The sequence below is a fragment of the Gossypium hirsutum genome, chromosome A05, assembly GCF_007990345.1.
Source record: "Gossypium hirsutum isolate 1008001.06 chromosome A05, Gossypium_hirsutum_v2.1, whole genome shotgun sequence".
Classification (NCBI taxonomy): Eukaryota; Viridiplantae; Streptophyta; class Magnoliopsida; order Malvales; family Malvaceae; genus Gossypium; species Gossypium hirsutum.
In genome coordinates, this window is record NC_053428.1 from 107,974,258 (window position 1) to 108,001,799 (window position 27,542).

At 32.6% G+C, this 27,542-nt stretch overlaps 3 protein-coding genes and 1 long non-coding RNA gene across 6 annotated transcripts; 2 read left to right on the forward strand and 2 right to left on the reverse strand.

Moving 5' to 3' along the window:
* Positions 1 to 216: 216 nt before the first annotated feature.
* On the reverse strand, positions 217 to 3,176 carry LOC121229681 (protein SMAX1-LIKE 3). The gene is made up of 3 exons (XM_041114466.1): positions 1,816 to 3,176; positions 1,503 to 1,707; positions 217 to 1,399 (listed from the first exon to the last, which is right to left on the reverse strand). The coding sequence occupies exons 1-3, from the start codon at positions 3,006 to 3,008 to the stop codon at positions 452 to 454; spliced, it is 2,346 nt and encodes a 781-aa protein (XP_040970400.1). The 5' UTR covers positions 3,009 to 3,176; the 3' UTR covers positions 217 to 451.
* A 4,945-nt stretch (positions 3,177 to 8,121) lies between these two features.
* Positions 8,122 to 10,190, forward strand: LOC121229682 (cytochrome P450 714C2). Its single transcript, XM_041114467.1, has 5 exons — positions 8,122 to 8,446; positions 8,584 to 8,810; positions 8,907 to 9,154; positions 9,235 to 9,589; positions 9,667 to 10,190. Exons 1-5 carry the CDS (start codon positions 8,161 to 8,163, stop codon positions 10,090 to 10,092), a joined length of 1,542 nt encoding a protein of 513 aa, XP_040970401.1. The 5' UTR covers positions 8,122 to 8,160; the 3' UTR covers positions 10,093 to 10,190.
* A 4,134-nt stretch (positions 10,191 to 14,324) lies between these two features.
* On the reverse strand, positions 14,325 to 15,888 carry LOC121229683 (uncharacterized). The gene is made up of 4 exons (XR_005927602.1): positions 15,798 to 15,888; positions 15,608 to 15,675; positions 15,461 to 15,505; positions 14,325 to 14,539 (listed from the first exon to the last, which is right to left on the reverse strand). It is a non-coding gene; the product is annotated as an uncharacterized lncRNA (long non-coding RNA).
* Positions 15,889 to 19,917: 4,029 nt separating this feature from the next.
* LOC107927578 (uncharacterized) lies at positions 19,918 to 25,913 on the forward strand. 3 transcript variants are annotated; one of them, XR_005927603.1, is made up of 4 exons: positions 20,020 to 22,733; positions 23,470 to 23,676; positions 23,760 to 23,941; positions 24,900 to 25,122. XR_005927603.1 is itself a non-coding variant. In XM_016858671.2 (3 exons), the coding sequence occupies exons 1-3, from the start codon at positions 20,479 to 20,481 to the stop codon at positions 25,736 to 25,738; spliced, it is 2,916 nt and encodes a 971-aa protein (XP_016714160.2). In that variant the 5' UTR covers positions 19,918 to 20,478; the 3' UTR covers positions 25,739 to 25,913. The 3 variants fall into 3 exon arrangements, 1 of the variants encoding a protein (XP_016714160.2); XR_005927604.1 differs by having other exon boundaries at positions 23,764 to 23,941; XM_016858671.2 differs by lacking the exons at positions 23,470 to 23,676; positions 23,760 to 23,941 and adding an exon at positions 25,389 to 25,913 and having other exon boundaries at positions 19,918 to 22,733; positions 24,900 to 25,210.
* The last annotated feature ends 1,629 nt before the right edge of the window (positions 25,914 to 27,542 follow it).

Here is a 27,542-nt window from a genome sequence, read left to right on the forward strand (position 1 = left end):
TTAATGTCAGTTAGACAAAGAGAAATAAACACTCAACATATCTTTTGCATAAAAAAATAGTAAAAAATACACATAATAAGATTTAAGCCCATACTTTTAAAGTTTTCATCATTTAAACTTAACCATTTATTTATATCAATTTTTATAAATATATTCGTGATATGATTTTATTAGTAGTTATATCGTAACCTAATATAATAAACATAAATAAATTCCCCAAAACAACAATTAAAGTACATATTTATATATTAACATCATCAAAGATACATAATTATACAATAATTATAACTTAATTTGTCATTCCAATCCACCCCACCCCTTTCACTGTATACCCACGTTAGTTTGTTTCTTTTCTATTTTTATCCTTGTTCTATCCCTCCCCACAAAAAAAGAAAAAAAAAAAAGGAAAACAAAATAATTTGCCTCATCTATGGAATCTGTCAATTAGTCCTCAAAGTTCCTGAACTGATCTGAAAACGATTAGCTTATCAACATATTCCCGAATTCCAATATCATCACCTGCACTATAATCTTCAAGTGCAATCTTCAAATCTAGAGAGATTGATGAGTTTTTGTGCTCCATTTCATCTGTTTCCTTAATCTCATCTTCTGTTTCACAAACCTTTGTCCTTTTTCTTGAAGAACTACCACCTCTTGACAATGCATTCAAGCTTTTGCAGCTGAAAATGATGATTGCATCTTTAACACCAACTGTTTCACCATCTGAAATGCTTATTCTCCCATTTTCAATTGCTTGTTTCATGGCTTCCATGGAACAATAGTCAAGCTGTTCCATGTCTTCCATTAAGAGCACCCTGTGAGGATTCTCATTCAATGCCTCACCCAATCTCTCAACATAATTGCTGCCCCACTTGTCCCTCTTTCGTTTGTTGTTGGATTCTTCAATCAAATCTGCAGTTTTCGATGTGGAAGAGATGGTGACCATGTTGTTTTGAGAACCGAAAATGCATCTACCCAACTCTCTGGCAATCTTCTTCTTGGCTTCATGGTCAGCTCCTAAGAAAAACAACCAAGTTTCTTCTTTGGTTTCTCCCCTGTTTAACCAGCTTTTGACTTTTCTCGTCCCTGACCTGCATTCAAGTATGGTGCTAACGATTTCAGGAACCAGATCCTTGTGCCGTGGAACCTTTCTCTCTAATGCACTGCATAGAATGTTCATGTTTTCAGCATTCCGAATCTTGAACTTGTTAAGGCCATCAATGTCAACCTCAGTTGCCTCACTTGAAGAAGCTGAGTTGGGGCTGGAGTTGGGGTTTGAGAGGAGGTCTGGTTTAGGATCAAATCCCAATGGGACTCCATAGCCTAATTCATCTGTGTGTTCGGATTCGGATATCCAAAACTGATGCTCTTTCTGTACATCCCGTATATTGACTGAATCCTATAGATAACAAAACATATATTAGATATTTATCACAATCATGATGAACATGATTTAATCGAAAAACGCAACCTCGACAGCAATTTAAATATAGGACAGATACCTTATGATGGAGAGGGTTTATTTTGGCTTCTTGGAGCCATGAAGGCAGACTTGAACTAGAAGAGACAATTGCAGTACTGATGAAATCCTTATTTCGGAGACTGCTGCTTGCAGTGCTTTGATCAGCTTCCTTGTCAAAGTTGAGCAATCTATGAGTTAAGGGAGTCTGGTTCTTATTTACCCCTACAGCTTCATCTACTGGCAAACTGCAAATGAGGGGAAAAAACATGTAAAGAGAGGAGAAAAAGAAAGATAAAACAATTCATCCAAGTACACTCAATATTTTTCTTAAAAGTGTTAGCTACTGGATTTACCTGTCAGCAAGATTGAGACAGAGGCTTAAGCTGCTGTCAGCTGAAATTGTAAGAGGATGAAGTTCCCAAATTGTCTCAAGAGAAGGATAGCCTGTTTTACACTTGATGTAAGTTTGAAAACTTGAAATTCCCAAAAGAAAAAACTTCCCACTGTCTCTAATGCCACACACTAATCTCTTAATCTCCATGATAATGTGTTCCACTGGGCAGTAATAGTTTCTTCTTTGCTCCCCATTGTTAGACGAAAACTCTGAAATCCATTTGAGATCACCCAAATATAAAACAACCCCTCTTCCTATATAATTCTTCACTAGGCACTTAAGCTCTACAAGTTTCTGCTCCACTTCATCTTTAGCAAGATTTCTCAATGAAAAAAGTGGAAGCTTGATAAATTGCAGATATCTTAAATCCCCAGAAACTTGGCCTTTCTCAAACCTATCCATCACCCCTTTAACGACACTCTCGGCACTGCCTACACACTCCCCTATAATCACTGTGTTTCTCCTTTTGTTCACAATTGTGTTCAAAACATTTGACATGTTTTGGTTCCTATTTTGATCTGCTGGTTTGCTTAGTGAAGACCCAAACAAGAACTGAGAATTTGACACATTAGGACCAACAACTTGGGGCTTGGAAATGGGATTTTCCTTGGTAGAGGGAACTTGGGAACATATCTCTAAGGAAACTGTTTGTTCTAGTTTGGTTTTAACTTGTGGGCTGGAGAAACCAGCTTCCCTCATTACCCTACTGACACTAGGATCATCTAAAATGGAGATTATGAGATGTTGTAACTCTATTTTGAGAGCTAAAATGGGTTGTTGTTGGTTCTCAATGGTTCCTCGGCGTTGATGAGCCTGAGCTCGCTTAAAGGCGGCAACCAAGGCGTTGGAAAGGGAAGGATGATGATGATGGGGGCTTTGAGGGCCTAACAAAGGGTTAGAAGTGAATGCAGGGAGACGATTTAGTGCGACATTGAAACAAAGCTCGAGAGCTCTGAACTGAAGAGGGTGAGAGTGAGATTGAAGACAAGCTCGTCGAAGAAGGCCATTAGGGGATGCAAGCAAAGCACTTGCGACATGAAGGGGAGTGACTTGGGCGTGCCCTCGCCGTCTAGCAAGCCCAATTGATTGCTTCACCATGTTCGAAGCCTCAGCTGTTAACGTTTGCTGCACACTGAAAACTCCTGCCCTCATCTTTTCACTGTTTAAGATAAGATCAAACAACGAAAACTTGGAAAATTTTTGGGAGTAAAGTCAACAAAATCAGAGACTTAGAGGTTCAAGCTCGGTAGGTTTCATTTGGATTGCAAGCAAAACTATGCTTGAGAGAACTATATCATTTGGTAGTAGAATAGGGCAGTGGTAATCAAGGCTTATATATATATTTGAAAGGAGGAAGGTAATGCAGAATGTTATAAGAAGTGGGGTTTATGCTTTTCTTGTAAGTGAGGCAAAATTTTGGTCTATGTATGTGAAAGTGGTTTGCATGTGATTTTCACCTTTGCCTTTTTTCTTTGTCTCTTGATATACATAAAGCTAAAGCTACTTAGTTAAAATTAAAAGTAGGAAGCTTTAATACTCAATTTTCTTTTTCTTTTCTATATTTTTGAAGCACTATATGCTTTATTTTAGACAAATCAATGGAATAAGCACTTTTGATTTTGTCTTTTGTATAATTGAATCAATAGATCAGGTTCTGCACTTTGGTGCCAACACCATTCTTCTCTTACATCATTTATGTTTTATAAATTTAAAAATCTTGGAGTAAAGAAAAGAAATGGGTGAAATACGAGGGAAGGAAAAGAAGAGCCGACTGTGTGTCGGTTTAAAGGGAATTGGGAGCTGTAGTGTGTTACCTCTTTTTCCTTATTTATTTATTTATTTCCTTCTATTCTCTATCTCTCTTCCTCATGAAGAGGGCTAATGCTAATTGGAGATTGATTATGAGTTATATATCCATCACACATTCAAGTGATTATGTCTTGACTTGATTGACTTGGATATTGTTACTGTTAAAGATTGTATGACTCGAATTCGGTCAGTTGTTGAAGAAATAAATACAGTGACAAAATCGGCTACGGCCTCGGGCCGTTGAATCCGTATAGAACTGTTCTTCTTCTATTTGACTTTAGTTAGAATAATGTTTTTAACCCCTTAAATAGATGTAGTCGGAACTCCTTTTGTATCATTCGTTTTTCAATATTAGTGAATTTCTTCTCTTCTGCCCATGGGTTTCCCTCGAAAGAGTTTCATGTAAAATCTATATATTTTTTTTCTTATTGCTTTGCGATCGTTCTACTGTCATTATCGACGTTTATTATTATAGTTACCAATGCAAGAGGATGTGAGTTCGAGTGTGTTGAAGCGCATTATTCTCCTATTTAGCAAATAGTAGATTGTTAAAAAAAATTCTACTAAAAATATAAATTCAGTAGATAGTAGTGAGTAAGGTTGTATCCATAGATTACTGATAATTTTATTTCTTAAATAATAATAAGCAAAGTAAGGATGATGGGGTTTAGAAAATTGAAAACTAAAATTAAAATTTAAAACATAATAAACATGGCAATAATCAAAATTAAAAGAAAATCAGTAAGATAAAGTTCTAACTAAAGGTAAATTCTTCGTTTGATTAACTAATTTGATCATCGATGCAAAGATATCTTTAATAAATTAGTTATAATTGCCAACGTCAAAGCTAGCAATCAATCCGTCCTTTACCTTGTTGATAGCTAATAGGGAACTCATTGAAATTATTCTCCTTATCAATAAACAACCTTATAACTTCACACTTACGATTTAGCTTACCAATAGCATTAAAAACGAGAGAAATCTAATTCTAACAAAAACACAAACAAGTAGAATTTATTTAGATTAGATCACATCTCCACACAACATAAATCGCATATTTAGCTTATATCTAATTATGTTGTTTTTCACAAGCATTAGAATCAAATAAATTATTACGAATTATTTAACTATTTTAATTGATAAGACAAATATTCCAAGTTATAAAATACGAACCCTATATTCAACAAACTTGAATATTTGTATTTAAAACAAAATATATGAAAATAAAACAATAATGACCTAAAATATAAACGAATTCTCCTTTTAAAAAAATTACTTAAAATGAATTGTTTTAAATACTTTGAGGTATATTTTACGATCCATGATTAGGATTCGTGGTTACCTCTTCAAATAATATTATCTCCAATGTTTGAATTGCATTTTCTCCTTGGTAGTACAATATATATTACTATTACACCTAACCATTTATTGATGCTTAAAATGAATTTTAATTGAAAATTATTTCTGGTTGAAGAGTAATTTTAAAATATAAAGTAAATATTTATAATATTCATTCTTAAAATAACATGTTAAATTGAACTATATATTGATTAAGACATGGTTCAACCAACAATGTTTGGTGTAATATTAATACACATTCCACACTTAGGTACAAAATTCAAATTTAAACTTTAAAAATAATATTATGACAGAAGTAACCAAGAACTTAAAAAAAAATTCTATTATTTCTCGCATCATATTAAATCAATATATTCTAGAACTAGGAAAGTAAAAAAAAAAAGAAGAAGAAGTAGAAAAAACATTGAACAATAAAAAAAAAGGTAAATAAAAATAGGAGATAACTAATTTAAACAGAATGATCAAAAGCACCAGAAGCGGTGTTTTGTTCAAGAAAGTCAATCAACTCCTTAAGCACATCTGTTACTATCTGCATACTATCTTTTCCAACAGAAAATATTTTAGCTAAACGATCAATGACTTGATTTCTCTCCTTAGGAATATGCCTAAGCACCCAATGTTTCTTGCACTGTAACATCAGCTGAATTCGTCGAAGCAAAGCTGAACTAATGTTCTCTACCTCTATCAAACCATAATCTTTTACGTTGCATTTATTATAGTGGAATTTCATAACTTTAATTTAGGCTAATACATAAGGGTAATGCCAATTATATCATAATTAATTTAAATTAATATATCAAAAAAATCCTCAAACTATTACATTATATTTAAACAAGTTCTTATACTTATTTTATAATTAAATAATCCTCCAATCTATGATTTTTTACTCAATAAAACCCTTAATTTTAATTAAAGTAATTATTTATCCTTTTCATTTATTTTCATATATGTCATAATTTTATTAGTTACAAAAATTAATTTTGTAATGGTATTATGGTGTATTTGTTAATGGTGTTTTGGCTTGTATAAGCTTTGGAAAGCTATGTTGTTTTGGTACACTTTGATGCCTTACCAATTTGTGTTGTTTTGGTAACTTTAAAGTGATTGTTTATAAGATTCTTTTAGCATGTTGATGATGGTTTGAAAATGGTTACTTGTGACATGTTTAGTTTATATTTGAACTAGGTTATTATGTATGGAAATATTAACATGTATAGGATGTTTTGTAATGGTAATTATCGAGTGTGTAAATGTGTAAATGGTAAGAGGGGGAGAGGGATGGTGGGGAAGAGGGAGAGGGATGGGAGGGGAATGGAAAATCGTAGTTTGGTTAAGTTTGTAACGGAACTGTAACGCAAAATGGTTGGTAGTGCCTGTTTTGTTATTTTTTTGAAGGTTGAGTGACTGAATTAAAACTTGAGTGGCTGTTTTGTCAGTTACCTCAAAGTTGAGTGAATGTTGGTGTAATTTACCCTAAAAATAAATAACTAACTAAATAAGAGAAGCAATTTCTACGAGGACAATTTAATAAAATATGCTTTTAGGTAGTTTTACATTTCATTAATCAAATATCAAAATCTTACCTCATAGCCGAATGAACCAAATAAGATAATGTAACATACTCAATAGTATACTTTATTATCTTAAATTCTAGTAATTCTATTACCAAAAGTCATAGCGGCCCTTAATAGAATAATAATTGAAAAAAACTAAAATGGAATATGGAATATGACACAAGATAGGAAGGATAATACTAACACAACATGAAAATACAAATTTGATAAAAAAATGGATAAGGTAAATTATTATCGTGAAAAAAATTATCTAAATATATAACATTTTAAACGCAATTGTAGTATAAAAATAGAGAAATTATTTTATAGACTATTCCCACTACATCATTTATGGTACTTTCCAATAATGTAATGACATTTCAGTAATTTTTTTCATGTCATTAATATATACTTTTGGTACTTTTTTTTACCTCGAATCAGAATTCTAAACCCCAAACTCAAAATCTTGAATTCAAATCCTAAACCCTAAATTTCTCGAATTCAAGGTTTTAAGTTTGGGTTTAGGGTTTATGATAAAAAATTGTTAAAATTATGTGTTAATGATATGGAAAAATTGTTAAAATATCATTAAATAATTAAAAACGGACCATAAATGATATGGTGGAAATGGTTCATAAAATAATTTCTTAAAAAAATATATACAAGACTAACATAGGGGTTTGACTCGAGAAAAGAAAGAAAGAAAGAAAGAAAAGAAACTAACATAGAGGTGAACCCAACGGGAGAGACCTTGACCCCTTAAATTAAATGATGAAAATTTTTTAATCCTCTATAAATTTACTAATTAAATTTAAGTCTTTTATTATAATATTTTTTACTTTTTCCCCAATAATTTATATTTTTATCTCATTCCTTAACAATAAATTAATAAATTTTCGATGTGGTCCTCAGAATTTTGAGATCTCAAATTTAAGTATCATTATGTGTAAATCATGTATGAGTTTTTTTTTATACATTTTATTCTAATCTAGATTTGGATATATTCTAATTATCAGTTCTGTTTGGATGTTATTTTTAATAGTTGGTTTTAATCATTGTTATCCAAATATGTATTGTTTGTAAATTGTGATTGTACTTATAACTTAAAATCTATATATAAAAAGAGTACTTTTATAATTAAAAAAATATATATATTAATTTTATTATTAAAATTTTAATTTAAATCGAACAAGTCCGTTTTAAAATTTACCTTATTCAAATTCAATATAGATTGATTTGACTGAAAATTCGATTTCGCTCCAACGAATAACCCAAACTCTAGAATCTAAATGCAATAATGCTGAAATATTTTGTAAATTAATAAATTTGTTTACAACTGTCCAAAAAGGAGCATATATATAATCTTTGGACTGCTCACATTGTTATCATTGGCCTTTATTTTCTTATAGAACTCAATTTTCTGAGCTCCAACATCCACCAACTTGACCTCACTTTAACGTCTTTTATCGATTCTTAATATACCTAATTTTGTTGTTATTACATATACATACACATATAAATCCTAGGCATGAAAAGATTGCAAGTACCATATTTGACACTGCATACAAAGAGAGTTCAAAGGCATGGAGTTGGCATTGCTGGTGGTGAAGATGAGTGGAACATGCTTGTTGATTGGGTTGATTGGAATGGTGATTCAGCTGTTTGATTCGATGATTTGGAAGCCCGAAAGGCTCCGTGCCAAGCTCCGAAAGCAGGGCATCCAGGGTCCCCCTCCTACATTTTTGCTTGGTAATACACTTGACATCAAGAAGGCACAATCTCAGTCCTCAGCTTTGGCCCAACAACACATTACCCACAACAATTCCTCTACTGTCTTCCCTTTCTTCCATCAATGGATACAACAATATGGTATTTTCATTTCTTATTTTGTTATATATATATATATTGGCACCGATGTATATATATATATCAAGAAAATTGTAGAAATTATTTGCACTTGTATCAAGCACAGTACGAAGTAACGTTGGAAACCTTTTTATTTTCAGGCCCAACCTTTTTGTTTTCGCTTGGCAACATACAGATTTTACACATAACAGATGCTGATTTGGTGAAGGAAATAATTACATGCACTTCAATGGACTTGGGAAATCCCACCTATCAACAGAAGGAACGAGGCCCTCTTCTTGGCAAAGGCATTTTAACTTCAAATGGTGCCTTATGGGCTCATCAAAGGAAAATCATTGCTCCTGAATTATACATGGACAAGGTCAAGGTATGTCTATTAATTATCCATGGATCAATTCTAAATTTATTACCATGTTCATTACATTATGTTGTCGGGACTTTGGCGTCTTCCATGTGTTTGTAGGGTATGACACACCTTATGGCAGAGTGCTCAGTTATGGTGGTGAAGGGATGGAAGAGCAAAATAGATAGCCATGGCGGAGCAGCAGACATAAAAGTTGACGATTGTTTAAGAAGGTTTACAAGGGATGTTATCTCAAGGGCTTGTTTTGGAAGCAATTATTCCAAAGGAGAAGAGATTTTCTTCAAAATTAGAGCTCTACAAGAAGCCATGTCTAAAAAAGTTTTATCTAATGGCTTCCCTGGAATGAGGTTTGGTTCAATTCGATTCGGTTTTCTTTTCCTTTGTTGAATTGGAATCTGATAGAAATGAGTGGATTTGGAATTTTCAGGTATCTTCCGACGAAGAGCAATAGGGAAATATGGAGATTGGAGAAAGAAGTTCGAGCATTGATATTGAAAACTGTATATGAAACCAAGGATGAAACATCAAAGGAAGATCTGTTACAAATGATTCTGAAAGGTGCTGAAAGCAGTGATTTAGGCCCTGATGCAACTGATAACTTCATTGTTGACAACTGCAAGAACATATATTTTGCTGGGTATGAAACAACTGCCATTACAGCTGCTTGGACCTTGTTCCTTCTAGCACTCAACCCTGATTTGCAAGACAAAGTTCGTGCCGAGGTTGTTCAAATTTGTGAGGGCAAAATACCAGATGCCGATATGATCCGGAGGATGAAAACAGTAAGCACAACCTTCATTTTTCTTATATATGAGGCAGTAACATGTCCTGAAATTAACTATGTTTGAATGGATGGCAGCTGACAATGGTGATCAATGAGACGCTAAGGCTATATCCTCCAGGAGCTATTATATCGAGGGAGGCCTTAGAAGATATGAAATTTGGAAAACTTGATGTGCCCAAAGGAGTGAATATTTGGCTAATGCCGGTGACACTTCACCAAGACCCTGAAATATGGGGACCTGATGCTCATAAATTCAACCCTGAAAGGTTTGCCAATGGTGTCAGTGGCGCCTGCAAGTTCCCTCATGTGTATTTGCCTTTTGGATTCGGACCGCATACATGTTTGGGGCAGCATTTTGCCTTGGCCGAACTCAAGCTACTTCTTGCCCTTGCTTTGTCAAATTTCACTTTTTCTCCCTCACCAAACTATAGGCACTGCCCATCTTTGAGTTTGATTATTGAACCTAAATATGGAGTCAATCTCATTGTTAGGAGGCTTTGACTTATCTATCACAACTACTCTAATAATTTCTTCAATACTTTCTAAGTTTATGTCCAAGAAGATACAATGAAATAAAAATATATTCCTTTCATTTCAAATTTTGTTGTGTATCTTCTCAATAAGGGGAATAGAGCATTTATATATACAGTTATTGTTCATCGAAATGACATCTTAGGTAGACTTCATGCACACCAACACATATGCTGCTCTAAACTTAACATGTGTTTATTATACCACGCACTTGACTTTACATCCTCTTCCTTTGAACCCCCAGCAACACACATGCGAACCTAGCTTGCGAGCTCTTCCTATGAGCCCTTAATGTCTCTACCTTGTGGGACCCTTGTGGGGCCCAAGTTCCTCTGCATGGGTCGGTAGTTCGGGGTTATGTCTGAGTTTTGGGTCGGTAACAGGAAATACCATAACAAATTTATATAATTTTTTTCTTTCCAAAAACTTCACATCATACATACATATATATATACGAGTTTGAAAAAAAACTTTTGAATCGTCAAGAATACCTTTTATTTTCTAACATATTACTAAATTGAAATTTAAAATAATTATAATTAATTTTAAAAAGTAAAAAAATATTATAGTAGTTATATTAAAATAAAAGTTGTGATAATCATCATAAATTTAAATTTATCATTTGGAAAAAGAAATATAATATAGAAAAGAGTTGTGATATTGTGAGCTTATTTGAATTTTTAGTTTAATTCAAGGACTAAATTGAACTTCGATTTATATTAGGGATTAATTTAAATTTTCATACTTAACTGAGGGACTAATTGTGTAGTTAATCTTTTTATTTTGAAGTTTAGTTAAATTAATTTTGTGGGTGTATGTTGGCGGTTTTATTTATTTATTTATTGTTATTATATATAAAAATTAGTATATATTAAAACATGAGTTTGGAAAGATTTTTGAACTAACAAAAATACCTTTTATTATTAATTATTTTACTAAATTAACATTAGAATAATAATTTATTAGTATCATATTTGATGATAATAAAAATATATTAATTAAAAATTAATTAATCTGATAATATATTAATGGAAAATTAACTAATTTGGTCTTATCTTTTAAATTTCTACTTAAAAATTAACATAATATATTATTAATTAATAAAATGTAAATTTATGAAATTATTAAATATAATTGAATAAATTAAAAATAATAATTTCCTTTTATTTTATTTTGAATTTCTTTTTATTGCATGATTTTCGCTAAATATTCAATGTATTCCTCATATTATTTGATTGATTAATAGTTTAAAATCATTCTTATTCCATTTAGAATTTTTAAATAATAAAAATTTAAGTTTTTCAATTAAACATTTTAATTAAATAAATATAATTTATATATATATATATGATTTTATTTTAAATATGATAAAAATTAATAATATTCAAATCATTTTTTTTATAATTAATAAAAAATGAATGTGTGAGATAAACATTATGTATATAAAAAGACAATATCAACATATTGGTAATTTAACCTAACATGTATAAATTTATCTATTTATTATTAATTTATATGTCAAAACTCAAAAAAAAATATATTTTATAAATAAATTATGTAATTTTTTTTATCTATACTAATTGCATCTAATCAAATTGGTTTGATCCAACAAAAATCCAGACTCGAAAAATTGTATGACTCATATATATTTAAAAATTTAAGATAAAGAAAACCAATTAATTAAAAAATAGGCTAAATAGGCCATATATGCTGAAAAAAAGCTTATTGGCTAAATAGGCCGATTTTTTGAAAATTTAGGGAAATAGGTTGTTTTTTTAGAGAGTGTGGGAAATCGCAGCTAGCTGGACACGCTTTCCCTTTAAGTTGTATTCTATGGCTTTTTTAATATAATTAATTTGTTTGGTTAGATAGTTAAATGTTAGTGATTTTTTAAATGTTTAGTAATTTTGAACTACAATTTTAAGAGACAAAAGGTTATTAGAGGGAAGGTGAAAGGTTAGTGAGCTGAATGCCTTGGAGAAGCTAAGAAATGACATCATATGTTTAACTAATCCAAGTGCTTGTAGTCGTTTTGTGCCTCAACATTTTTATTATTTATCATACCATCCTAAGCCAATGAATGTTATAAGCCAAAAAGTTCTATATGACCTCAACTAGTCTTCACACATTAGGTTGAAGTTAGAGATACAATTGAACTATTGAATGATGATTTTGGCATTATAACTTTATCATAAATCTAAGTGTATTATTTTGATGGAATTTCATGAATATGCATGTTTTGAGTTGGCTATCCATTGTGTTTGATCTTTATTAACCATTTGAACTAATCTCGTTTCATGGTTGATGACTATGAGCCATTGTAAGTCTCATGTTCATAGTCATTGTAAGTCTCATGTTCATAAGTGAATGTCGATGATTAAGTTGATTGTATTTACTTAACGAATGTAATGCATATGATTGTGTAATAGGGAACATTTTGCATTGCTTGTTGTTTGCGAGTTTTAGGTTTGGTTTTGCGTGAAGGCAAGAAAAAATGTAATTGTGGGTAATTATGATAAGTGGTAAATAGTTATGGTCTTTCTATTCTTGTTTCAACTTATTCTCAAATGAAACTGAGTCATTTTAGTATTAAGCTGTCTCATAGCTTGTGTATTGGTATAGTTGCGGTTTTGTGTTTGTTTTAGGAGGTTAATGCCATTTTAGTGATTAGATGATAAATGGTGCTTAAGGTGTGTGTGCGCCTGAATGTACAAGTGAGTTAAGGGCTAACATGCATAAGGTTTGGAGATTTGAGTAGAACAGATAGTCACATCGTGGCGTGAAGAAGCTTAGCGTCACGACATGATAGATTGTTTGGAGATGCCCTGAAATGATCGGATTAGAAGTTGCGACATTGAAGGTGTTGGATCTAGTGCTTTAAGTGTTCGTTTTGAATACTTGTATTTTTTGAACAAATTTATTTAATAATAACATTCATTAATTACATTAATATATTTTGTGTATTGCCCTCAATGTTTTTGCATGTAAAGAAAAATATAATAAAATATTGGCTCACTAGTTATCTAATGTTTAACTAATACTAAGTGGTATTACGTAGTCGGATCGTAATACAGAAAGACAACTTGTATTATTAGATTAACCTAAGCATGTCCTTAGTTTAACTGAAAATGAGAAAACCAATTGAAAGACTAATATATTGTTATTCAAGACTAATTGGAGAGATGCTTTATCTTGAACATCGGAACGGATGACTCCTAAAAGATAGAGGAATAAGTGTGACTGACTAAACTAACAATACATTGGACAGAATCTAAGTAGAATAGATCCTAGATCCATTTATTGATTTATTCACTTGTGATTCATAGTGTGGCATACTTTGATCTTGAGTGGATGATGGACTATATATGTGTGACTCCTATACTTTGATGGATGATGGACTATATATGTGTGACTCCTATACTTTGATGCAAGTAAAAGCCTGAATTCAAATAGATAAGAAACCGAAAGTTGGTGTGTTAGGCATACGACTTCTACAGTATGTAGCATCATTCACAATAGTGGAATTCATAGCCCAACCAATGGGTAAATGATATCTTCTTATCGGCATTACATGATAGATGAAAAACAAATATAGCCACTGGTCGTTTGTCTTTATGATAAATGCCTTAATTACTATTTGATAGTAATTCACTTTTCATTAAGGAAGATGTAATGGTTACCATGAGATAAAATATGATCATATTAGAGGAACATATTTATCCCAAATAGATTAAAGATATCCTATGAGGGTAACACACTAATGACAAGGTTATTAGAAGAGTATTGATTAAGTAGCTTTTGTAATGGTATGTAATTAGGGAGAGCTTAATCATAATACTATAGTGGAATGACTTCGTAACTAAATAAGTTTATAATTGTAACACCCCATACCTGGCCTAGATGTTACGGTTGGATCATAAGGGTTACGTTGTACAAGTATAAGAAACATATATTTCATTTTGATGAAACCATTTTCAACATAACGAAAAATCAATTTGGGTAACTCTTTGAAAACATAGTGATTTTTCTGAAACCACACTTATATGGTATCACTAAAATCAAAACCAATTTACTTAAACATTTGAGTGACAAAACACTTTAGGAAATTATAACAAAACATTTTAGGAAATTATACTTAGTCTTGCGGCGGAAAACTTTAAAATGTTTCATTTATTAAATAGCGGTTCTTTTTAGTTGTCATACGTAAACATTCTTAAAATATTGAAGTTTTTACGTGATAAATTCCAAACAGTCCTAACAAACTAAGCAAATATTAAAATGCCCAAAAACAAGTAAAAACCCAAGAAAGTCCATAACGTCCATTTTAACAAACAAATAAAAGAAAACCTATAGTGTTAAAACCAAAACTATGAAACCCGATCCAGAGGCGCCGTCCAATCCTAGGTCGGAGGATTACCTGAAACGAAGCAAACAAATCGTGAGCTTTAAGCCTAGTGTGTGATTTAACCCATAATTTTAATATAATAATTTATCATAGAATATCTTATCATAACAGATTTTATACAGATCATATCTTATCAAATCATTTCATATTGAATCATAACATAGCATATCATATCATAAACATATAATGTCCCACCCCATCCGCTACACACCATATCCGTCTAATCGGTCACACTATATAGGACTACAAGAGTCCATCCATCCAATCACACCAATATGTGGCGGTGTGCCACTCATATATTTGCAGTTGAGCTGCCATACATAAATTTGTGGTCTAGCCGCTATAGTTGCAGTACAAACTGCCATGTAACACTTCCTCCGTCATATCATAACCCACTCCAGAACACAAATGTATCATAATCATATATCATATATACATGTATCATAAATCATATGGCATACATTCTCACATATTTTCATTCAAATCATAACATAGCACATGGTTTAATGGTAATATATTCTACCTACATACCTCCTATGCTTATCTACATATTTTTACGTATCATAGCTTATCTTTTTTAGCCTATACGATACCTATGGGCCCAAATTTGAGTCCCCTAAATAGCACTTAAATGGGTAAAAAAGCCCACACAGCCCAAAAACCTAGCCCGTGGTCCACACGGTCTACCTACACAATTTGCAAAGTTTCACACAGTCGTGTGCTCTACACAGTCAAGCCACATGGGTTGCAAGATTTCATACGACCGTGTGCTCCACACGACCTAACACATGGCCTATTACACAACCGTGTGTCACATATGATCTACCACATGGCTTGACACACGACCGTGTAGCGCTAGGCAATTTCGAAAATAACCCATTGTTTCACATTTTTTCTGAGTTTCAAACGATAAATCAAGTTAGTTTCACCCACCTGATAGAAAAGTCGGTCGACCACACAACAATTGCACTCCAAACCCTACAATTATTCAACAACGATAACCATCAATTCTCAAAACCAATTCAAGATAGAACACTATTCACCAAAATTCCAGCCCCTAAATCGAAACTAAGTACTTACCATTCCATAAACCAGCAACCTGATTGCAACCTACTCTACTAGAGAAAGTTGATTGTCACCCCTTTCGCCTAATCAAAACACGTGAACATATATCACGATCAAGAATGAGATTTAGGCATAACTAAGTCCTATATTGTTCAAAGAAAACAATTTCAAAGCGAATAAGCAGAAAATAATTAGAAAAACTTACACCCCGTCCAGAATTTCGATCAAATTAACAACACCACGCATGAACATAAAGAAGAATAGAATCACAACAAACAGATACTATTAGAAAAGAGAAAATGGAAGAAGAAAGTTTTAAAAAGAAAAAGATACAAACAAGAAAAAGAGAAATAACGTGAGAATGGGAGTTGTGGACGTGTAAAAAGAATAGAGGGATTTTAGGGATTTGATTAATCTGATAACTTAAAATAAAATATCCTATAACCACTAGACTTTTTTAATTCAATAAAGACTCAACTGCTAACAAATGCTCACACCACAACTCGAACCCAAGACCCAAGTGTCTGCTGAACTTAATCGTCGAACCACTAGGCTCATTATTGTCACAACCCAACAACGAAATAATTTAAGCCTTAAATTTCAAGCTTAACATAGAGCCAAAATCCAATAAGAAAAATTCAAAACAAGGGAATTTAACATAGAACCCAAAGCATACCTCCAAGGCACTTAACCATCAAACCAAATCAAATTTTTTAACAATCATACAGGCTTAACAACAAAAAATTTAGGGCGTTACGATAAATAAAAGGCAAAAACTGCAACTTAATTATAAATTATTTGAGCCCTAATTATATATGTCCAATTGTTCCATTCATTAGCTCATTAAAACTAGAAATGAATTATATGTAGAACCAAACGAGTAAAAATAAATAGAAGTTATGAAGTTAGAAAAACAGGTCACATTCACAAATAAATAAAAGTGATGAAGTTAGAGGCCCAATTCCCCTCATTTCACATGTGAGGGGCAACAACCCTAGTGTTGTTATCTAGGGTGTGCGCCCCCTGTTTTAGTTAGACTAGGAGAGTGCTTTTCTATTAAATAATCATTATTTGTGTTATACTTATTTAATTAGGATTCTCTTATCTCTCATTATAAATAGTTGGCACTAGTAGAGCTATTAATACTAGTTTTTACACATAAGTTTTTTGTACTATTATTTTGCTAGAAAGTAGTGTAAATTTATTTTCTTAGAATAAATTCTATTTTCTAGGAATAATAATTTCTATGGCTTCTATTGAGAGAATTACTTTCAGTAAAAGTAATAAAATGTTTTTGGTTTTGTGTTTGGTTCTTATTGTTCGAGCCCATACTTGATGCAATTCGAGGTATGAGGATAGCAGAGAAGGCTATTTGGTTAAAAGTGGGAAACGTTTCGAATTTGTCTCACACAAAACATATGTATTTTTTTGGTAGAATGCTTATTACTATAAATATTACAAGTCGACTTGGTTTTGAAAACTTTTAAACTTCTGTTGTAATAGTAAACCATTTTCATAACTAAAATTTTTCAACAGAAGGACCTGAAGTCGTGACCTAATTGACTATTTGGACCTGAAGGAATCTAGTGAACAAAGCAACATCGCAATATTGTCAAGTTGAGGGCGCGACATTGGATGAACAAGACTTGGAGGTGTAGCAGAGAATGAGTGAGATGGCGATGTGAAATTGTTAGAAGTCCCGTTGTTGTCTCTTTAAGTCACGACATGGAAAATCTAAAATCACGACGACATGCTGAATCTAACTTGGGAGAACATACCTTTGTCACGCTGTGAAAATAGAGATCGGCAACACTGTGTTACAAATTTGTTGTTATTGACAGGTACTCAAACGGAATTAAACATTCCAACCTTTGACAAGTTAAAATTTAACAAGGGTAAAAGGGTCTTTTAGCTCATTAATATAGAAACACCTTTTTATAGGAAATTAAAGGGATATTAGAAAGGGAGAAATGATAGAGCTTTTAGCTTTTTTCTTTAAAGTTCTTTGTAGATACTTTGTAAAGATTAAATTTGTTATGCATTTCTAGACTCTTTCTTGTTGATGGCAATCTAACATGGAAATAAAAACAAGCTGCGGCTTTGGAGTTTGATGCTACTCCATGAATAAACAACTCTAAGCTTTTGTTCTTACTCATTTCTATAACTTGAATGTTTAGTATGTCTGCTTGTACTTTGAACTCCATGTTGTTTTAAATCCTTTTGATGGTTGATTGTGATGTTAGTTGCCAATTGTAGCCAGTATGCATGTTGATGATTAATTTGGTTGGTTGATTGTATTAAAGTGCTTAGTAAACTAGAATTGGCAACTTTAATGGAAGATGTAGATAGATGAGACTTAGAGGGGATTCTATCATGTAGAGATTTAATATGATCATGCAGAATAATGAGGCCGAGAAGTAAGCTATTAACTAACTGAGACTGAGAGGAGATCCTAGGCGGTAGCTCTTGAGTTAGATGATACCCAGAGGAGACATCTACAACCAAAGCAATTGAAACATGTTTGTTAATTTCGTGAGTAGCTAGCTAATCAATCGACCATCATCTTGATTAATTGCATAGTCTAAAACGAGAAAGAGGGAAGCTAGATTCATTTATTTGATTTCTAAGCTAAGTTAGTTTTCTATGACGTTTTTCGAATTGCATTAATAATTCTTAAGTCTATTAAATCGATAATTGCTTAACTAGTATTTTACTTGACTTTTGCATGATAACTAGTCAGTCTTTGAGGAAGATGACCTTTGAAATGCTTACTTGAGGCTTTTCATTGTACTACTATATTACAATTTGACACCTTATGTTTGTGATTTTGCCCCAATTGAATTGTTGAATATATTTGATTTTTGATCGTGTGTACAGGTGAGTCAATACACACGGCACGCTATGTGTCATTGTTTAATTATTTTGTTAGCCACGTTAGTTTTTAACAGTATAATTAAATGAAATTTTTAACAAAAATAATCAATTTATTCTTTAATTTGTGTACAGAATTAATGTATATTTTTAATAAAAAACAAAATATAATTTAATTTCTAACATAAAAACCTTCTTAATATTTTTACCTGATATTATAAATTTTCTCTTTGGGTCTCTCCTCTAGTTCTTGTAGTTTTCCTAACGAGAGTTTCCATTGGATAAAAAAATAACAAAGAAAGAAAAAACAAGTCATAATAAATGCATAATTTGCTTTCAATTTAAAAAAAAAAAGAAGAAGCATAATTTGCCAATAAGCGTGAATGCGTGCATTTGATGCCAAAAACTATTCTTCTTCGCAGCACCACGCACGCAACGCGTAGCTTGCATTCACTTTCCACCGCACTTTCCAACACCAATATTTTATTACGACCATGTGGCCATTAGAGTTCTCTCCAAAGCTAAATAAAATACTAAAATATTATAAACATTATGATAAACCTAAAACTTTTTTTAACCTAAAACTTTTTTTAAAATAAAAATAAGTAAATTGATCTTTGTATATAAGTTAAAAGAATAAATTTATCATTTCTATTAAAATTTTATTTATTTGTAATGTTTAAAATTAATATGGTTAAAAAAATATTAATGGTTGACATGTGACGTATCACATGTATCTCATATTGACGTATAAGAATTAGTTTTTAATAGCAGAAATTGATATAATTTTTTATAGAAAGATCTATTTGCTCTTTGATCTAATGTATATGGATTAATTTGTCTATTTTTTAAGTTAAATGGACAAAATGCAATCCAACTCTTAATACAAGAGCCTTTATGTTACCTTTACGACATTAATTATGAAAATTTTTAGCTTTACACTATTTGTATTTAAATTGTATTTAAATAACTAAGACTAATGGTTTTAAGAATTTCTATCCTTATATACCACATAATTAAAAAAAAAGTTTCTCTCAATTTTAAAATTGTGTAAATTAATCCTTCTAAAAAAATCAGAGCAATTAAATTTTAAAAGTGAGTAATTAAAAGACAATTAATCATGACACTGATGTCTTTTGTGAACTGTGCATAATTTTGGTTGGTATAATAATAAATTTAGCCATCGATGTTTACATATTTATTAAATTGGTCTTGATTCTATAAAATAAAATAAAAAAATTAGCCTCAATATTTACACATTTACAAAAATATTAGGGTTAAATTTGTTAAGTTATGATCAAGTTAATAGAATGTGTAAATATAAGAGCTAAATTTGTTATTTTACATATCAAATTTATGTAAAATTGATGAAAAATATTAATGTCATGACTAATTATTTTTAATTTCTTACCTTCAAAATTGACGGGGATTAAAGAATTTCGATTTTTTTGAGAGGAACCAATTTGCTAAATATTGAAATTGAGAGGGATTGGAGATGTGTTTTTACCTAAAAAAAACACTTCTAAAACCAAAACCAAGTAAAAAAAAAAAACCAACAACCCTTTAACCAATAAAATTGCACTAAGTAACCTCTTCACTTCTTTATTGTTTGTCATCTTCAACACCCATTTTCAGATCAGAAGAGAGAAACAAGAGAAGAGAATTATTGCGAGGGAAAAGAAATAGACTGTATGATAAGATCCATACTCTCTTTAAGAGTTTTCTGTTGAGAGAAGTTTGGAAAAAAGGCTTTCAGGCCAATCCATGGGTTCTTTTAATCCAATTCAATTCAAGGTTTGGTCTTTCTCCTTTTAATTTCTCTCAAACAATCCGAATTCCCTTCTGGGTTTTCCTTAGATCTGTCTTTGCAATCGCTTTCTTAGTCTCTTTTTTTGTTCATACTTACTGGGTTTTTAGGGTTTTCGAAATTGGTATATAAACTTGATCCTGAAATTAGGGCTTTTGCTCTATTTCTGAATACATAGAAAATTAATTAGTATTTGATAACCGGGAAGATGCAATCTAGAAGAAAAGAGGAGCATGTTGAACTATCGCGAACTGTTAAGTCGCGTGGTCAACACAGGGCTGCTGCTGAAGCTGGTCCTCATGACCCTTATCCAGTTTCTCGTCGTGAGGTGATCAATAATCGGTCTCCTCCACTGCGTGGACGGAGGAGCTATAGTCCTAATTCCCTTGATGCGTCTAGGAGGGTGGGCTCAGTTAGGGATCGGATGACCGGATCCATGATGGGGAGGGATTCATATGGTCAGCATGTGGGTAGTGTTACAACTGAAACGGCACGATCAAAATCACCCCTACGTGAGCAAACGCGAAAGAAGCCTCATTATGAAGATGAGGGAGTTGTCCATAGAAAATATGATTATGTTGAGCCTGTTGGTTTTGATGATCGTACAAACTCCAGAGCAAGGGGTGTTTATCATGGTACTTCTAGGATGACCAAAGAGAAGGACCATATGGATAACAGAGTTTCAACTATTGATGGGCACGTAATGATGAGCCAGAAATTGTTGCCAGTGGAAGAAATCAATGTAAGAGGGCCACATCGGTTGCCTCAGGATCTAGGTCCAAGCCTAAATTTTTCTGAAACTAGTGGGCAGTTACCATTTTCCTCTCAAGATATTAATATAGGTCAATATGAGCATGAAAAATTTCGGCATCGAGAAACTATACCTTCTAAGAAGGCGACAGTTATGGATTCTTACAAAGAAGACAAACCCATGTTTGACTCCCAGGATGTTACATATAGTATGGTGGAAGCATCTCAATCCAAGGACTTCATGAGCACCAATCAACTTAAGGATTTTCCTAGCACATCTTCTGGTCTCCCTAGGACTGAGTTCCTGTGTTCATATCAGGATGATGCACCCTTACATGTTTCTGAAGAATATCTTAGGAGCAGCAGGAAGCTCACAGAACCGGTGGGATATAATAAGTATGATCAAAGGCCACTTACAGATTCTGTGAGAGATCCTGAATCTGCAAGAAGGAATATGACGTTATATCAGCAATGGACAAATAGTCCGAGCAGAGCTGAATATGAGGATTACGTATACAGAAAACCTAGGGTAATAGGAAGTAATAATCGTGGGTATCCAGTTGAGGACGTAAAAAGGTTGATGCCATCTCAATCTCGAGTTAGCTATGAACATGCACCAGTTGATTACGGTCATATAGGCATGCCAAAACCAAATATTATGCACCATGTTGTAGACAGAATTGATAATACAGATCATTCTTATGGAAGTTCAAGAAAGGCCATTATATGGGATGATCATGCTTTGCAAAAGCAGATAAGTACTGACTACATTGATATGCGTGGATCATATGCACCAATGCATGGTGAGGAATATGTGGGTTCGGAAGACGCCCATGCTGCGTTTGGAAGAAGACTACCACAAGATTATGAAATGTCACATTTGGATGCATCTCACAACCGTCAATTATCAAATTTGAGATCTGATTCTGGTTATGGCAGAGGAGTAGGTCCAATCTTTCAAAATGAAAGAATGATAAATTCTTCTGCATCTAAATATGATGCAGAGCAACGTAGACCAGGTCTAAGAACAAAGAGAATGGAGGACGAGCTTGACATGTACTCAGATAGGATCCTTAAAAGGAAGTTCCTTATGGTGGAAGATATTGATAGGCCAAGTTCTAAAACAATTGTATCCCGAAAATTGCATTCAGATGGCGACTTTGGAAGTTCATATGACAGTGAGGAGCAGATTGATGAAGATATAATTGGTTTACATGCATCTAGGACAAAACGGTATGGCCACAATGAGTATAGAAAAGCTGGAAGGACATATGATGGGCAAGAACATCAAGGAGATTCAGAATTGGATGACTGGTATATGTCCGAAGGTTCTTTGGCACATTCGCAAAGGGTTCCAATCAGATTTTACAAAAATAGTGGTAAATATATTAAGGGAAATCCTGGACCTGTTTCTCTTAGCTGGCATACTTCAAATCATAATGACAGAAGAAGTAACCTTCATAACCAAAACAAAGTTTGGAAGAGAAATGAAGATTATGATGAGGATATAAATGCAAATGATGGTGACATGACTGAAGATTTAGTGAATTATGCAGAGGCTGAGCTGTCCGAGGATTCAGAAGAATTTAAGCAATTGGTACATGAAGCATTCTTAAAGTACTCTAGAAAGTTAAATTTGAACCAGTCTGCTCGTAGAAGATACAAGGAGCAAGGAAATGCTGGTAGTTTGTTCTGCATTGTATGTGGAAGAAGGTCTGTTTTCTTTTCTATTACATGCATTTTAAAGAGGGGCCTATATTTTCATTTAGTTCTTTGCTTCAACGAGGACTTTCATAGTGTTTGTTTAAAGTTGCAATCAACTAAGTATGCAGAGGCCCAAAGGTTCTATCAATTGGTCGTCCTTGGACATTTTTAATGGCCTTTTGAATATTTTGGGAACTAACAAAATCATTACTGTTATTTAGTTATTTAAGTGATGAACTTGAGGTTTTTTTCTTCTGGCCATGCAGTTTGTTCATTAAATTGTAACTAGACATATGATGGTTGGTCATAAACAACTTTATTTCTGGGTCTAATGTCAATTATTTTGCTTCTAAGCAGAAATATGCCTGAGAAATGAGTGTTTATATTAATAATTCGGGTTTCATAAAATGTAATAATGCTAGCGTACCATCTACTGAATGTGAAGTTTATGAATATGTTAACACCATGCAACCTTAGATATAGTAAATGCTTTCATTCACTAAAAGAAGAATAGAGGGGAAAGTAGAGGGTTTCAGCATTTGTGACAAAAAATTGTTGAATGGGCTAGCTTGCTGTGTGATGGGATTTAGGCTTCCAGTTTTTATCAATTTAAGCTTCATAACATTTTATATAGAAGTCCATCCAGTGAGGTTGGAACTTGGAAATTTCCTGCGTTAGATGACATTTGTGTATAGCCCTATAAGTAAGCTAACTGATGAAAGTTGGTTGATTTTGATACATCAAGTGGAGAACTCCGAGGATTCTTTAAGTGTGCTGATATGGAGAACGTCTTGGCTTTATCGATACTGGATAGAACTTATTGCTTCCCATGCTCATTCATGACTGATTTGTGAGAAAAGCTGCTTGATTTCAGCAACAGGCATCTAGGATGTTTGGTTTGAGGCATTTGTCCTTGCTCTTTCAGAATCCTTGGATGTTGTTAAGGAGCAAGGTTAGTATCCTTATGTCTGATAGGGGCTTTCATAATCTGAATGTGAGTGACTACTTGAGTGGTAATTCATTTGTCTGTGGCAGATAGGATGATAGTGAGGCACTGCCAGTCAATTATGATGCTACTTGCTTTTAATGGAGAGGTCCATGATGGAGAAGGTCTAAATGGCAGTGTAGATTGGGAACTCAGATAGAGAGATAAAGCTATGTGGTCTGCATTATTTTGCAGATCAGCTTTTTAAGTTCTGTAAAGAACTTTGTAAAAAGTGTGTATTATTTTGTCTTGCATGGTTTTGTACAGCAATTTCTTGTAGGTAGCTAAATGTTGATCTTAATGATCCATCCATCCATCTCGCTTCCCCCCCCCCTCCCCCTTCCCCCTCCTCTCTCGCTCTCTCTTTCTGACGCATTTGATGTATGTGTTTTTTTTTTTTAATTATCTTTTTTGAAGTAATTTTTTGTTAGTAAAACATTTGCAAATGCAGTCTACTTTTTTGAAGTAGAAGTCAGGGTGCAGTAAAACAGGATGCTTTGCTTGATTAAAGATATACTTTGTTGTTTTTAACTCTTCACTTGTCTTATCTAATGAACTGATGATATAATCCTGTAAATATGAATAGACCTGTCAATTGGACAAGTCAAGTTGGGCTGGGTCAATTCAGGTTTTAAAATTTTTGACACTCGGGCTTGGGCCATTTTGGGTTACTAGTTCGGGTCATTTCTAGTTATGGTTGTTTTTGGGTTTGGGTTGGGTGGTTGCCTTTTTGTGGTCAAATCAGGTTGGCTCTAGTTCAAGTTAAGTTAATCAGGTTGGGTTTTTGGTTTGGGTTAGAATTGATAGGTTTAAATATACCCTCAATATACTGTTGAACTTGGGTGAAAAACATAGAGTTTGTTAAGGTAAGTCTCTGTTTGACCTATGTAGAAGGTGTGCTTAGGTTTTGAAACACTTTCGTACTTTATTTCCAGTGACTGTAGAAAAATCGGTTTGAGATACATTAGATTGGAACTGGATATTACTTTTTATGTTCTTGATTTTGATTTCGTTCTCTCTTATCTGATTGGATTCGGGTTGTTTTCCTCTAATGGCTTTGAGAGCATCAATCATCATGAACATCTAGATTAATATTTATTCAAATCAGTCTCTCCTTTTTAAAATTTATTACCATTGATGAACAATGAATCTTCCTCTCTCTATTATTCTTACATATGTGCCTCTTACAGCTACTCAAAGGAATTCATGGACACCCAACGCCTGGTGACGCATGCTTTCATGTCTCACAAGGTTGGGTTGAGGGCAGAGCACTTGGGTCTTCACAAAGCAATATGTGTGTTGCTGGGGTGGGACAGCATAGCACCTCCTGACACTATAACATGGGTTCCCCAGGTCTTGCCTGAAGCTGAAGCCTTGGCTCAGAAGGAGGATTTGGTTCTCTGGCCTCCAATTGTGGTCATCCACAACATTTCCATGGCAAATAACAACCCTCAAGAACAGAAGGTTGTTCCAATTGAAGGGGTGCAGGCTTTCCTAAGAGGTGAGCACTTGACTGATAAATTTGCATGATGATTTATTTAGTAAACGCCTTAATGTATTTAGTAAGCTTTTATACTTACTGGTGAATATGAAGACTGATGTGTATTTATTTGTTTTCATGGATTGTGGTTTTGTTGTTTTTCTTGTTCTTCCCCATGTTGGTTATTGAATGATGACAGATAAAGGGTTTGTTGGGGGGAAAATCATGGTGTGCCTAGGGAGGCCTGCAGACCAAAGTGTTATGGTGGTGAAATTCTTAGGCACATTTACTGGACTGGCGATGGCAGAGAGACTTCACAAGTATTTCGTGGAGAATAAGCGAGGGAGAAAGGAATTTACATCAAAAAATAAGGGGGATGAGGAAATGGGAAAACCCGGTGAGGGGGAGGAACAACTGCTGTATGGATATATGGGAGTATCAGAGGACTTGGACAAACTTGATTTTCATAACAGGAAATGGAGTGTGGTAAAGAGCAAGAAGGAGATCCTGGACTTGGCTAATGATCCTGTCAAAACTGATGAAAGGTAGCTTTTCATAATATACATACATATATCTCTCTGAAGGAATATTTTAGTTAATATCTCTTCTAAAACAAAGCCATTTCATTAAACCTTATTTTCTGCCAGTTTTGTATTGTATCCCAACACTATTAATATCAAAACATATATATATATATATGTAAGATTGTTGTATTTTTCTCTAATTGTCTATCTTCTTAAATTCGATTGCCCAAAAATGATGTTGGGGTCTGATTGGTTTTTCAATTTTGTTGAATTTTCGTATTCATAGAAATATTTTAATTTTATTATTACTTTTGTCTAATTCAGTAAAATTGAACTGTAATTTCAGAATTCAAGATTAAATTATAAAACCGTTGATTAGGTTATGAGCAAATAATGAATATTTTTTTTAAATGAATCATATTTTAAGAATATTTTTGTCAATATAATGTATTTAAATGAAATACTTAAACTATATATATTTTTTAGAAAACACCTTTAAAATCTACTCCCCTAAAAAACTTACCACTAGGTTCATTACTTTCTTAAAAAAAAAAATAAAGCTATCATTACATTAAAAAGTAATTGTTTGTGTAAGGAAAGAAGTCCTATTTTGTACGTCACTCTTTGCTGCTATAATGTTATCTGTTTAATTAATGCAAAAATGGTGTAATAAATATGATACTAATGTTTGATATGTTTTTTTTTTAACATTAATTTTATTATAGGTTTTTATTATATCTGTGTTTTTTGACACAATGTTTAGAACTACTCATAATTTCTTTACAACCCTTAAATAGGAGACTAATACACTTTAGTACACTCGAATCCGCGTCCTCTTACACTGATAATAATGTCAATGTTAATCGAGCTAAGATTTAATCAATCTGATATGTTTTTTTTTTTTAAAAATAGAGGGCAATGAAGGATTAGATTTGGTGTCAATTACAAACTTGATATTAAAGTCTTATTATCAGTTGACTTGTTTGATATGCTTTTGCTTTCAACATTTTTCTCAATTTTTATACCTTTTTTGTTTATAATTATATAGCTAACACATGAAAAAAGAATGACAAGTAGGGTTAACATTTAAACCTAAACTCCAATCCAAAACTAATTAGACAATCCTAATAGACTTACTTGGGGAAGAATTTTAATAAACCACCACAATTTAAAGAATGTTCAAAATTTAAAGTGACGAGGTTAAAATTAACATGCGTGATTGGAGATTAAGAGATACAAAATATTACCATTCTCAATTACCTCACGTAAATAAAAAGTATTTAAGGATGTAAGGATGTTTAATTATTCTCAATTACTTTTCAGCTGACGAGAATACATTTTATTTTTCGTCATATTACTAAATTCACGTTATAAAATAAAATAAAAAAAGTTAAAAGTAAAACAGAAGTTGCGATCATTATAATTCAAATTACAATTATTAGTTAAAAAATTTTGATTTATAAAAAGGTTGGCTAATTTTATTGATGTATTTTATGCATCTTAATTATTACTTAATTAATATATTAGAATTAATTATTTTAATCCGCTATTGTTTTAAATAATGTTACTTTGTATTAATTATATAAAGTAAAACTATATTGTATGTTGAATATGTTAAAATTATTTTAATTATTATTTGAAAATTTTCTATTATAATTGTCGAAACCATTTTTAAGTTTTGAAAAACGTGGATCGACTTTAAAAATATAGAGTCGCCACCAATCCTTTTTGAGGTGTGATTGGGCCACCCTAAAAATGATCGTTTTAACAAAACATTTGGGCCTATTAAAACAATAATTTTTTTTGGTCTGCTAAGTTTGAGAAAATGG